Here is a 13,694-nt window from a genome sequence, read left to right as displayed (position 1 = left end):
GAGAGCTAGTGACTTGCTGAATGCGAGAGAGGGAACGACACGCTGACTGCGAGAGAGGGAGTGACACGCTGACTGCGAGAGAGGGAGCGACACGCTGACTGCGAGAGATAGAGGGAGCGACACACTGACTGCGAGAGAGGGAGCGACACGCTGACTGCGAGAGAGGGAGCGAAACGCTGACTGCGAGAGAGGGAGCGACACGCTGACTGTGAGATTGAGAGCGACACGCTGACTGCGAGAGAGGGAGCGAAACGCTGACTGCGAGATAGAATTAGGCAGAGAGCGACACGCTGACTGCGAGATTGAAAGCGACACAGTGACTGCGAGAGAGGGAGCGAAACGCTGACTGCAAGTGAGAAAGTGGCAGAGAGCGACACGCTGACTGCGAGAGTGAGAGCGACAATCTGACTGCAAGAGAGGGAGCGAAATGCTGACTGCGAGAGAGGGAGCGACACGCTGACTGCGAGAGAGGGAGCGACACGCTGACTGCGAGAGAGGGAGCAACACGCTGACTGCGAGAGATGGTGCGACACACTGACTGCGAGAGAGGGAGCGACACGCTGACTGCGAGATTGAGAGCGACTCGCTGACTGCGAGAGAGGGAGCGAAACGCTGACTGCGAGATAGAATTAGGCAGAGAGCGACACGCTGACTGTGAGAGTGAGAGCGACAATCTGACTGCGAGAGAGGGAGCGAAACGCTGACTGCAAGAGAGAAAGAGGCAGAGAGCGACACGCTGACTGCGAGAGATGGTGCGACACGCTGACTGCGAGAGAGGGAGCGACACGCTGAATGTGAGAGAGCGAGTGACAAGCTGACTGCAAGAGAGAGAGACTGACACGGTGACTGTGAGGGAGGGAGCTGCACGCTGACTGTGAGAGAGCGAGTGACACCCTGACTGCGAGAGAGAGAGAGAGAGAGTCTGATCTGCTGACTGCAAGAGAGGGAGCAACACGCTGACTGCGAGAGATGGTGCGACACGCTGACTGCGAGAGAGGGAGCGACACACTGACTGCGAGAGAGGGAGCGACACACTGACTGCGAGAGAGGGAGCGACACGCTGACTGCGAGAGATGGTTCGACACGCTGACTGCGAGAGAGGGAGCGACACACTGACTGCGAGAGAGGGAGCGACACGCTGACTGCGAGATTGAGAGCGACACGCTGACTGCGAGAGAGGGAGCGAAACGCTGACTGCGAGAGAGAATTAGGCAGAGAGCGACACGCTGACTGTGAGAGTGAGAGCAACAATCTGACTGCGAGAGAGGGAGGGCCACGATGGCTGAGAGAGAGGGAGTGACACGCTGGCTGAGAGAGAGGGAGTAACACGCTGACTGCGAGAGAGAGAGCGACGCGCTAACTGCGAGAGGTGGAGTGACATGCTGACTGCGAGAGAGCTAGCGACTTGCTGACTGCGAGAGAGGGAGCGACACGCTGACTGCGAGAGAGGGAGCGACACGCTGACTGCGAGAGAGGGAGCGACACGCTGACTGCGAGAGAGGGAGCGACACGCTGACTGCGAGAGATGGTGCGACACGCTGACTGCGAGAGAGGGAGCGACACGCTGAATGTGAGAGAGCGAGTGACACCCTGACTGCGAGAGAAGGAGCGGCACGCTGATTGCGAGAGAGGGAACGACACGCTGATTGCGAGAGAGGGAACGACACGCTGATAGCGAGAGAGGGAGCGACACGCTGACTGCGAGATTGAGGGTGACACGCAGACTGCGAGAGAGGGAGCGAAACGCTGGCTGCGAGAGAGGGAGGGACACGCTGGCTGAGAGAGAGGGAGTGACACGCTGGCTGCGAGAGAGGGAGCGAAACGCTGACTGCAAGAGAGAAAGAGGCAGAGAGCGACACGCTGACTGCGAGAGTGAGAGCGACAATCTGACTGCAAGAGAGGGAGCGAAACGCTGACTGCGAGAGAGGGAGCGACACGCTGACTGCGAGAGAGGGAGCGATACGCTGAATGTGAGAGAGCGAGTGACAAGCTGACTGCGAGAGAGAGAGACTGACACAGTGACTGTGAGAGAGGGAACTGCATGCTGACTGTGAGAGAGCGAGTGACACCCTGACTGCGAGTTAGAGCGAGAGAGAGACTGACACGCTAACTGCAAGAGAGGGAGTGACACGCTGACTGCGAGAGAGGGAGGGACACGTTGGCTGAGAGAGAGGGAGTGACAAGCTGACTGCGAGAGAGAGAGACACGGTGACTGTGAGGGAGGGAGCTGCATGCTGACTGTGAGAGAGGGAGTGACACGCTGACTGCGAGAGAGGGAGCGACACGCTGACTGTGAGAGAGGGAGTGACAAGCTGACTGCAAGAGAGAGAGACTGACACGGTGACTGTGAGGGAGGGAGCTGCACGCTGACTGTGAGAGAGGGAGTGACAAGCTGACTGCAAGAGAGAGAGTCTGACACGCTGACTGCGAGAGAGGGAGCGACCCGCTGACTGCGAGTTAGAGCGAGAGAGAGACTGACACGCGGACTGCGAGATTGAGAGCGACACACTGACTGCGAGAGAGGGAGCGACACGCTGACTGCAAGAGAGGGAGCGACACGCTGACTGCGAGAGAGGGAGCGACACACTGACTGCGAGAGTGAGAGCGAAACGCTGACTGCGAGAGAGGGAGCGACACGCTGGGTGAGAGAGATGGTGCGACACGCTGACTGCGAGAGAGGGAGCGACACGCTGACTGCGAGAGAGGGAGCGACACGCTGACTGCGAGAGAGTTCGAAACGCTGACTGCGAGAGAGAGAGAGTGAGAGTGACACGCTGACTGCGAGAGAGAGCGACACGCTGACTGCGAGGGAGGGAGCAACACGCTGTCTGCGGGAGATGGTGCGACACGCTGACTGCGAGAGAGGGAGCGACACACTGACTGCGAGAGAGGGAGCGACACGCTGACTGCGAGATTGAGAGCGACACGCTGACTACGAGAGAGGGAGCGACACACTGACTGCGAGAGAGGGAGCGACACGCTGACTGCGAGATTGAGAGCGACACGCTGACTGCGAGATTGAGAGCGACACGCTGACTGCGAGAGAGGGAGCGACACACTGACTGCGAGACAGGGAGCGACACGCTGACTGCGAGATTGAGAGCGACACGCTGACTGCGAGAGAGGGAGCGAAACGCTGACTGCGAGAGAGAATTAGGCAGAGAGCGACACGCTGACTGTGAGACTGAGAGCGACACGCTGACTGCGAGATTGAGAGCGACAATCTGACTGTGAGAGAGGGAGCGAAACGCTGACTGCGAGAGAGGGAGGGACACGCTGGCTGAGAGAGAGGGAGTGACACGCTGGCTGAGAGAGAGGGAGTGACACGCTGACTGCGAGAGAGGGAGCGACGCGCTGACTGCGAGAGGTGGAGTGACATGCTGACTGCGAGAGAGCTAGCGACTTGCTGACTGCGAGAGAGGGAGCAACACGCTGAATGTGAGAGAGCGAGTGACACCCTGACTGCGAGAGAGGGAGCGACACGCTGATTGCGAGAGAGGGAACGACACGCTGATTGCGAGAGAGGGAACGACACGCTGATAGCGAGAGAGGGAGCGACACGCTGACTGCGAGATTGAGGGTGACACGCTGACTGCGAGAGAGGGAGCGAAACGCTGACTGCGAGAGAGAAAGAGGCAGAGAGCGACACACTGACTGCGAGAGTGAGAGCGACAATCTGACTGCGAGAGAGGGAGTGACACGCTGGCTGAGAGAGAGGGAGTAACACGCTGACTGCGAGAGAGGGAGCGACGCGCTGACTGCGAGAGGTGGAGTGACATGCTGACTGCGAGAGAGCTAGAGACTTGCTGACTGCGAGAGAGGGAGCGAAACGCTGACTGCGAGAGAGGGAGCGACACGCTGGCTGAGAGAGATGGTGCGACACGCTGACTGCGAGAGAGGGAGCGACACGCTGAATGTGAGAGAGCGAGTGACAAGCTGACTGCAAGAGAGAGAGACTGACACGGTGACTGTGAGGGAGGGAGCTGCACGCTGACTGTGAGAGAGCGAGTGACACCCTCACTGCGAGAGAGAGCGAGAGAGAGAGACTGACACGCTGACTGCGAGAGAGGGAGCGACACACTGACTGCGAGAGAGGGAGCGACACGCTGACTGCGAGAGATGGTGCGACACGCTGATTGCGAGAGAGGGAGCGACACACTGACTGCGAGAGAGGGAGCGACACGCTGACTGCGAGATTGAGAGCGACACGCTGACTGCGAGAGAGGGAGCGAAACGCTGACTGCGAGAGAGAATTAGGCAGAGAGCGACACGCTGACTGTGAGAGTGAGAGCGACACGCTGACTGTGAGAGTGAGAGCGACAATCTGACTGCGAGAGAGGGAGCGAAACGCTGACTGCGAGAGAGGGAGGGACATGCTGGCTGAGAGAGAGGGAGTGACACGCTGGCTGAGAGAGAGGGAGTAACACGCTGATTGCGAGAGAGGGAACGACACGCTGATTGCGAGAGAGGGAACGACACACTGATAGCGAGAGAGGGAGCGACACGCTGACTGCGAGAGAGGGAGGGACACGCTGGCTGAGAGAGAAGGAGTGACACGCTGGCTGAGAGAGAGGGAGCGACACGCTGACTGCGAGAGAGGGAGCGACACGCTGACTGCGAGAGAGGGAGCGACACGCTGGCTGCGAGAGAGGAAGTTACACGCTGACTGCGAGAGAGGGCGCGACACGCTGACTGCGAGAGAGGGCGCGACACGCTGACTGCGAGAGAGGGAGCGGCACGCTGACTGCGAGAGAGGGAGCGGCACGCTGACTGCGAGAGAGAGAGACACGCTGACTGCGAGAGAGGGAGCGACACGCTGACTGCGAGATAGAGAGAGAAACGCTGACTGCGACAGAGCGAGCGACACACTGACTGCAAGTGAGGGAGGGGCATGCTGACTGCGAGAGAGGGAACGACACGCTGTCTGCGGGAGAGAGAGCTGCACGATGAATGTGAGGGAGAGAGCGACACGCTGACTGCGAGAGAGGGAGCGACACGCTGACTGCGAGAGATAGAGGGAGCGACACGCTGACTGCGAGAGATAGAGGGAGCGACACACTGACTGCGAGAGAGGGAGCGACACGCTGACTGCGAGAGAGGGAGTGACACTTTGACTGCGAGAGAGGGAGCGACACGCTGACTGCGAGAGATAGAGGGAGCGACACGCTGACTGCGAGAGAGGGAGCGACACGCTGACTGCGAGAGAGGGAGCGACACACTGACTGCGAGAGAGGGAGCGACACGCTGATTGCGAGAGAGGGAGCGACACGCTGACTGCGAGATTGAGAGCGACAAACGCTGACTGCGAGAGAGGGAGTGACACGCTCACTGCGAGATTGAGAGCAACACGCTGACTGCAAGAGAGGGAGCGAAACGCTGACTGCGAGAGATGGTGCGACACGCTGACTGCGAGAGAGGGAGCGACACGCTGAATGTGAGAGAGCGAGTGACAAGCTGACTGCAAGAGAGAGAGAGAGAGACTGACACGCTGACTGCGAGAGAGGGAGCGACACGCTGCCTGCGAGAGAGGGAGCGACACGCTGACTGCGAGATTGAGAGCGACACGCTGACTGCGAGAGTGAGAGTGACACACTGACTTCGAGAGTGAGAACGACAATCTGACTGCGAGAGAGGGAGAGACACGCTGACTGAGAGAGAGGGAGTGACACGCTTGCTGCGAGAGAGGGAGCGACGCGCTGACTGCGAGAGAGAGACAGAGAGAGACTGACACGCGGACTGCGAGAGAGGGAGCGACACGCTGACTGCGAGAGAGGGAGCGACACGCTGAATGTGAGAGAGCGAGTGACACCGTGATTGCGAGAGAGAGAGAGAGAGAGAGAGAGGGAGACTGACACACTGACTGCGAGAGAGGGAGCGACACGCTGACTGCGTGAGATTCTGCGACACGCTGACTGCGAGAGAGGGAGCGACACGCTGACTGCGAGATTGAGAGCGACAATCTGACTGCGAGAGAAGGAGCGAAACGCTGACTGCGAAAGAGGAAGGGACACGCTGGCTAAGAGAGAAGCAGTGACACGCTGACTGAGAGAGAGGGAGTAACACGCTGACTGCGAGAGAGGGAGCGACTTGCTGATTGCGAGAGAGGCAGCGACACGCTGACTGTGAGAGAGGGAGCGACACGCTGACTGCGAGAGAGAGAGTCTGACGCGGTGACTGCGAGAGAGGGAGGGGCACGCTGACTGCGAGAGAGGGAGCGACACTCTGACTGCGAGAGAGGGAGTGACACGCTGACTGCGAGAGATGGTGCGACACGCTGACTGCGTGAGATGGTGCGACACGCTGACTGCGAGAGAGGGAGGGGCACGCTGACTGCGAGAGAGGGAGCGACACGCTGACTGCGAGAGAGGGAGCGACCCGCTGAATGTGAGAGAGCGAGTGACACCCTGACTGCGAGAGAGGGAGCGACATGCTGACTGCGAGAGAGGGAGCAACACACTGACTGGGAGAGAGGGAGCGACAGGCTGACTGCGAGAGAGGGAGCGACACGCTGACTGTGAGAGATAGAGGGAGCGACACGCTGACTGCGAGAGAGGGAGCGACACACTGGCTGAGAGAGAGGAAGTGACACGCTGGCTGCGAGAGAGGGAGTTACCAGCTGACTGCGAGAGAGGGAGTGACATGCTGGCTGCGAGAGTGGGTGCGACACGCTGAATGTGAGAGAGCGAGTGACAAGCTGACTGCAAGAGAGAGAGACTGACACAGTGACTGTGAGAGAGGGAACTGCATGCTGACTGCAAGAGAGGGAGCGACACGCTGACTGCGAGATAGGGTGCGACACGCTGACTGGGAGAGATGGTGCGACACGTTGACTGCGAGAGAGGGAGCGACACGCTGACTGCGAGAGAGGGAGCGACACGCTGATTGCGAGAGAGGGAGCGAAACGCTGACTGCGAGAGAGAAAGAGGCAGAGAGCGACAATCAGACTGCGAGAGAGGGAGGGACACGCTGGCTGAGAGAGAGGGAGTGACACGCTGGCTGCGAGAGAGGGAGCGACGCGCTGACTGCGAGAGATGGAGTGACATGTTGACTGCGAGAGAGCTAGAGACTTGCTGACTGCGAGAGAGGGAGTGACACGCTGACTGCGAGAGAGGGAGCGACGCTCTGACTGCAAGAGAGGGAGCGACACGCTGATTGCGAGAGAGGGAGCGACACGCTGTCTGTGGGAGAGAGAGCGACACGTTGACTGTGAGAGAGTTCGAAACGCTGACTGCGAGAGAGAGAGAGAGAGAGACTGACATGCTGACTGCAAGATAGAGAGAGAAACGCTGACTGCGAGAGTGAGAGTGACACGCTGACTGCGAGAGACGGACTGACACGCTGACTGCGAAAGAGGGAGGGACACGCTGGCTGAGAGAGAGGGAGTGACACGCTGGCTGAGAGAGAGGGAGTGACACGCTGACTGCGAGAGAGGGAGCGACTTGCTGAATGCGAGAGAGGGAGCGACACGCTGACTGCGAGAGAGGGAGTGACACACTGACTGCGAGAGAGGGAGCGACATGCTGACTGCGAGAGAGGGAGCGACACGCTGACTGCGAGAGATGGTGCGACACGCTGACTGCGAGAGAGGGAGCGACACGCTGAATGTGAGAGAGCGAGTGACACCCTGACTGCGAGAGAGGGAGCGACACGCTGATTGCGAGAGAGGGAACGACACGCTGATAGCGAGAGAGGGAGCGACACGCTGACTGCGAGATTGAGGGTGACACGCTGACTGCGAGAGAGGGAGCGACACGCTGACTGCGAGATAGAGAGAGAAACGCTGACTGCGAGATTGAGGGTGACACGCTGACTGCGACAGAGCGAGCGACACGCTGTCTGCGGGAGAGAGAGCTGCACGATGAATGTGAGAGAGAGAGCGACACTCTGACTGCGAGAGAGAGAGAGAAACGCTGACTGCGAGAGAGGGAGCGACACGCTGACTGCAAGTGAGGGAGGGGCATGCTGACTGCGAGAGAGGGAACGACACGCTGACTGCGAGAGAGGGAGCGACACGCTGTCTGCGAGAGAGAGCGACACGTTGACTGTGAGAGAGGGAGCGACACGCTGACTGCGAGAGAGGGAGCGACACGCTGACTGCGAGAGAGAGAGAGATCGACACGCTGACTGCGAGAGAGAGAGCGACACGCTGACTGCGAGAGAGAGAGTGACACGCTGACTGCGAGAGAGAGAGCGACACGCTGACTGCGAGAGATGGAGCGACACGCTGACTGCGAGAGAGGGAGGGACACGCTGACTGTAAGAGAGAGAGAGCGACGTATTCAATGCCAGAGAGGAACGACATGCTGAATGTGAGAGTGAGAGCGACAGGCTGACTGCGAGAGAGAGAGAGAGAGAGCGACACGCTGACTGAGAGAGAGAGAGAGAGAGAGAGAGCCACACGCTGACTGCGAGAGAGGGAGCGACACGCTGACTGTGAGAGAGAGATAGAGAGCGAGACGCTGACTGTGAGAGTGAGATAGAGAGCGACACGCTGACTGCGAGAGAGGGAGGGACACGCTGACTGTAAGAGAGAGACCGACAGGCTGACTGCGAGAGAGTGAGAGAGAGAGAGAGCGACACGCTGACTGCGAGAGAGGGAGGGACACGCTGACTGTAAGAGAGAGACCGACAGGCTGACTGCGAGAGAGAGAGAGAGAGAGCGACACGCTGACTGCGAGGGAGAGTCGACACACTGACTGCGAGAGAGAGAGTGACATGCTGACCATGAGAGAGAGAGCATCACGCTGACTGCGAGTGAGAGCAACAGGCTGACTGCGAGAAAGGGAGTGACAGGCTCTCTGTGAGAGATGGAGCGACACGCTGACTGCGAGAGATGGAGCGACACGCTGACTGCAAGAGAGGGAGTTACACGCTGACTGTGAAAGAGTGAGGGAGAGCGACACGCTGACTGGGAGAGAGGGAGCGACACGCTGACTGGGAGAGAGGGAGCGACACGCTGACTGGGAGAGAGGGAGCGACACGCTGACTGCGAGAGAGGGAGCAACACGCTGACTGCGAGAGAGAGAGATGGAAAGCGACACTCTGACTGTGAGAGAGAGAGCGACCCGCTGACTGCGAGAGATATAGTGACGCGCTGACGGTGAGAAAGAGGGAGTGACACGTAGACAGCGAGAGAGCGGAAGCGACACGCTGAGTGTGAGAGGGACCGACACGCTGACAGCGAGAGACAGAGCATCACACTGACTGTGAGAGACAGAGCGTCATGCTGACTGCGAGAGAGGGAGCGACACGCTGACTGCGAGAGAGAGAGATGGAAAGCGACACTCTGACTGTGAGAGAGAGAGCGACCCGCTGACTGCGAGAGATATAGCGACGCGCTGACGGTGAGAGAGAGGGAGTGACACGTAGACAGCGAGAGAGCGGAAGCGACACGCTGAGTGTGAGAGGGACCGACACGCTGACAGCGAGAGACAGAGCATCACACTGACTGTGAGAGACAGAGCGTCATGCTGACTGCGAGAGAGGGAGCGACACGCTGACTGCGAGAGAGGGAGCGACACGCTGACTGCGAGAGAGGTAGCGACACGCTGACTGTGGGTGAGGGATGACACGCTGACTGCACGAGAGGGAGCGATACACTGACTGCGAGAGAGAGAGAGAGGCAGCACGCTGTCTGCACGATTGGGAGAGCGACACGCTGAATGCTGAGAGGGAGCGACATGCTGACTGCAAGAGAGCGAGTGACATGCTGACTGCGAGAGAGAGAGCAATACATTGACTGTGTGAGAGAGAGCGACACGCTGACTGGGAGAGAGGGAGCGACACGCTGACTGGGAGAGAGGGAGCGACACGCTGACTGGGAGAGAGGGAGCGACACGCTGACTGCGAGAGAGAGAGCAATACGTTGACTTTGTGAGTGAGAGCGACACGCTTTCTTTTACAGAGGGACCGAAAGGATGAAAGTGAGCGAAACGCTGTCAGGGAGAGATGAAACGAAACACTGACTGTGGGAGATGGAGTGAAGCGCTTCTTGGGCGAGAGAGGGAGCGACAGGCTAAAAGCGACAGTGAGAGCGACACGCTGAATGCAGAGAGAGACACGCTGAATGCAGAGAGAGCGACACGTTGACTGCAAGAGAGAGACACGCTGACTGCGAGAGAGAGAGATCGACACGCTGACTGCAAAAGAGCGAGCGACATGCTGACTGGGAGAGAGGGAGCGATATACTGACTGTGAAAGAATGAGCGACACGCTGACTGCGAGAGAGGGAGCGACACGCTGACTGCGAGAGAGGGAGTGACACGATGACTGTGAGAGAGGGAGCAACAACCGAGTGTGAGAGAGGGAGCGACACACCGACTGCGAGAGAGAGCAACGCGCTTACTGCAAGAAAGGGAGCGACACGCTGACTGCGAGAGAGAGACAGCGACACACTGACTGCGAAACACGGAGCGACACGCTGACTGTGAGAGAGAGAGCGACACGTAGACTGCGAAACACGGAGCGACACGCTGACTGTGAGAGAGAGAGCGACACGTAGACTGCGAAACACGGAGCGACACGCTGACTGTGAGAGAGGGAGCGACAGGCTGACTGAGAGAGAGCGCGACAAGCCAACTGCGAGAGAGAGCGACACACTGCCTGCGAGAGAGAGAGCGACGTGCTGACTTCGAGAAAGCGACACACTGCCTGCGAGAGAGGGAGCGACACGCTGACTGCGAGAGAGGGAGCGACACGCTGACTGCGAGAGAGGGAGCGACACGCTGACTGCGAGAGAGGGAGGGACACGCTGACTGCGAGAGAGGGAGCGTCACGCTGACTGAGAGAGAGCGCGACAAGCCAACTGCGATAGAGAGCGACACACTGCCTGCGAGAGAGAGAGCGACATGCTGACTTCGAGAAAGCGACACACTGCCTGCGAGAGAGAGCGACACGCTGACTGCGAGAGAGAGAGCGAAACACTGACTGCGAGTGAGAGAGCCACACGCTGACTGTGAGAGAGGGAGCGACACGCTGACTGCCAGAGAGAGAACGACATGCTGACTGAGAGAGAGGGAGCGACATACTAACTGCAATAAAGGGAGCGAAATACTGACTGCGAGAGAGGGAGCGACACGCTGACTGCGAGAGAGGGAGCGACACGCTGACTGCGAGAGAGGGAGCGACACGCCGACTGCGAGAGAGGGAGCCACACGCTGACTGCGAGAGAGAGAGTGACACACTGAGTGGGAGAGAGAGAGCAAAACGCTGACTGCGAGAGAGACACCGACAGGCTGACTATGAGAGAGAGAGAGAGAGAGAGAGAGAGAGAACGACACGCTGACTGTGAGAGAGAGAGCGACACGCTGACTGCGAGAGAGACATCGACAGGCTGACTATGAGAGAGAGAGAGAGAGAGAGAGAAGGACACGCTGACTTTGAGAGAGAGAGCGACACGCTGACTGCGAGAGAGAGAGTGACATGCTGACTGCGAGAGAGAGAGTGACACGCTGACTGCAAGGGAGGGATGACACAGTGAGTGGGAGAGAGAGAGCAACATACTGAATGTGAGAGAGGGAGCAACACGCTGAATGTGAGAGAGGGTGCAACAGGCTGACTGCGAGAGAGGGATGACACAGTGAGTGGGAGAGAGAGAGTGACTGACTGGGAGAGAGGGTGCGAAACGCTGACAGCGAGAGAGAGCAACACACTGACAGGGAGAGAGAGAGATGCGCTGACTGTGAGAGATAGCAACACGCTGACTGCGAGAGAGAGAGAGTGACACGCTGGCTGTGAGAAAGGGTGCAACATGAGATAGAGCAACACGCTGACTGAGAGAGAGGGAGCGACAGGATGACTGCAAGAGAGAGAGCGACACGGTGACCGCGAGAGAGAGATAGTGACATGCTGACTGCGAGAGAAAGAGTCACACGCTGAGTGCGAGAGAGAGCGACACGCTGACTGCGAGAGTGGGAGCGACACGCTGACTGCGAGAGAGAGAGAAAGCGATACGCTGACTGCGAGAGAGAGAGAGAATGACACGCTGACTGTGAGAGAGAGAGCGACAGGTGGACTGCGAGAGAGAGAGAGCGACACGCTGACTGTGATAGAGAGAGCAACACTAACAGTGAGAGAGGGAGCGACACGCTGACTGCGAGAGAGAGACAGCGACACGCTGACTGCGAGAGAGAGACAGCGACACGCTGACTGCGAGAGAGAGAGTGACACGCTGACTGTGAGAGAGAGAGAGTGACACGCTGACTGCGAGAGAGAGAGAGAGAGAGAGAGAGCGAGACGGTGACTGCGAGAGAGAGAGAGAGTGACACGCTGACTGCAAGAGAGAGAGAGACAGCAAAATGCTGACTGAGAGAGACACCGACAGGCTGACTATCAGAGAGAGAGAAGGGAGAGCGATATGCTGACTGAGAGAAAACGACACGCTGACTGCGAGAGAGAGAGAGAGAGAGAGAGAGCAACAGGCTGACTGTGAGAGAGAGAGTGACACACTGAGTGGGAGAGAGAGAGCAAAACGCTGACTGCGACAGAGACACCGACAGGCTGACTATGAGAGAGAGAGAGAGAGAGAAAGAGAACGACACGCTGACTGTGAGAGAGAGAGAGTGACACGCTGACTGCGAGAGAGAGCAACACGCTGACAGGGAGAGAGAGAGAGATGTGCTGACTGCAAGAGATAGCAACATGTTGACTGCGAGAGAGGGAGCGACAGGCTGACTGCGAGAGAGGGAGAGAGTGACACGCTGAGTGTGAGAGAGAGAGAGTGACACGCTGACTGTGAGAGAGGGAGCAACATGAGATCGAGCAACACGCTGACTGCGAGAGAGAGCAACACGCTGACAGGGAGAGAGAGAGACACGCTGAGTGCGAGAGAGCGAGACCGACACGCTGACGGTGAGAGTGGGAGCGACCGGATGACTGCGAAAGAGCGAGTGACACGCTAAAATGCTGGGAGAGATTGTGACACGCTGACTGCGAGAGAGAGAGTGACACACTGACTGCGAGAGAGGGAGCGATACGCCATCTGAGAGAGAGAGAGAGCACGCCATGCTGTGTGAGAAAGTGGGATGGAGGCTGACTGTGACAGAGAGAGCGACATGCAGACTGCGAGTGAGAGCAACACTCTGACTCGGAGAGAGAGAGCGACATGCTAACGGTGGGAGAGGGAGCAACAATCTTACTGCGAGAGTGAGATAGCAACACGCTGTCTGGGAGAGAGAGAGCGACAGGTGGACTGCGAGTGAGAGAGAGCGACACGCTGACTGTGAGAGAGAGAGCGACACGCTGACTGCGAGAGAGGGAGCGACACGCTGTCTGGGAGAGAGAGAGCGACACGCTGACTGCGAGAGAGAGAGCGACAGGTGGACTGCGAGCGAGAGGGAGCGACACACTAACTGCGAGAGAGGGAGCGACACGCTGACTGCGAGAGAGGGAGCGACACACTAACTGCGAGAGAGGGAGCGACACGCTGACCGCGAGAGAGAGAGCGACACGCTGACCGCGAGAGAGAGAGCGACACGCTGACTGCGAGAGAGAGAGAGCGAGACGAGACGGTGACTGCGAGAGAGAGAGAGTGACACGCTGACTGCGAGAGAGAGAGTGACACGCTGACTACCAGAGAGATAGAAGGGAGAGCGATACGCTGACTGTGAGAGAGAACAACACGCTGACTGCGAGAGAGAGAGAGCGAGCAACAGGCTGACTGCGAGAGAGAGAGTGACACACTGAGTGGGAGAGAG

The 13,694-nt window shown here is 58.8% G+C and overlaps 1 protein-coding gene across 3 annotated transcripts in view; it reads left to right on the top strand.

Annotated features, from left to right (window-relative positions):
* LOC125448502 (ETS domain-containing transcription factor ERF-like) overlaps positions 1–13,694 on the top strand; it is a 257,359-nt gene that overhangs the window by 209,804 nt on the left and 33,861 nt on the right. Inside the window, exon 2 of one of the 3 annotated variants that reach the window (XM_059641239.1) lies at positions 9,905–10,027. The exons of the other annotated variants lie outside the window; for them this stretch is intronic. Coding sequence (XP_059497222.1) covers positions 9,949–10,027 — 79 coding nt within the window. The 5' untranslated portion in view covers positions 9,905–9,948. The remainder of the gene's footprint in view (positions 1–9,904; positions 10,028–13,694) is intronic. 3 annotated transcript variants of the gene reach the window in all.

Source organism: Stegostoma tigrinum, chromosome 41 (genome assembly GCF_030684315.1).
Source record: "Stegostoma tigrinum isolate sSteTig4 chromosome 41, sSteTig4.hap1, whole genome shotgun sequence".
NCBI lineage: Eukaryota > Metazoa > Chordata > Chondrichthyes > Orectolobiformes > Stegostomatidae > Stegostoma > Stegostoma tigrinum.
The sequence above is the reverse complement of the archived record's forward strand: the minus strand, read 5'-3'. Positions and strand labels throughout refer to the sequence as shown.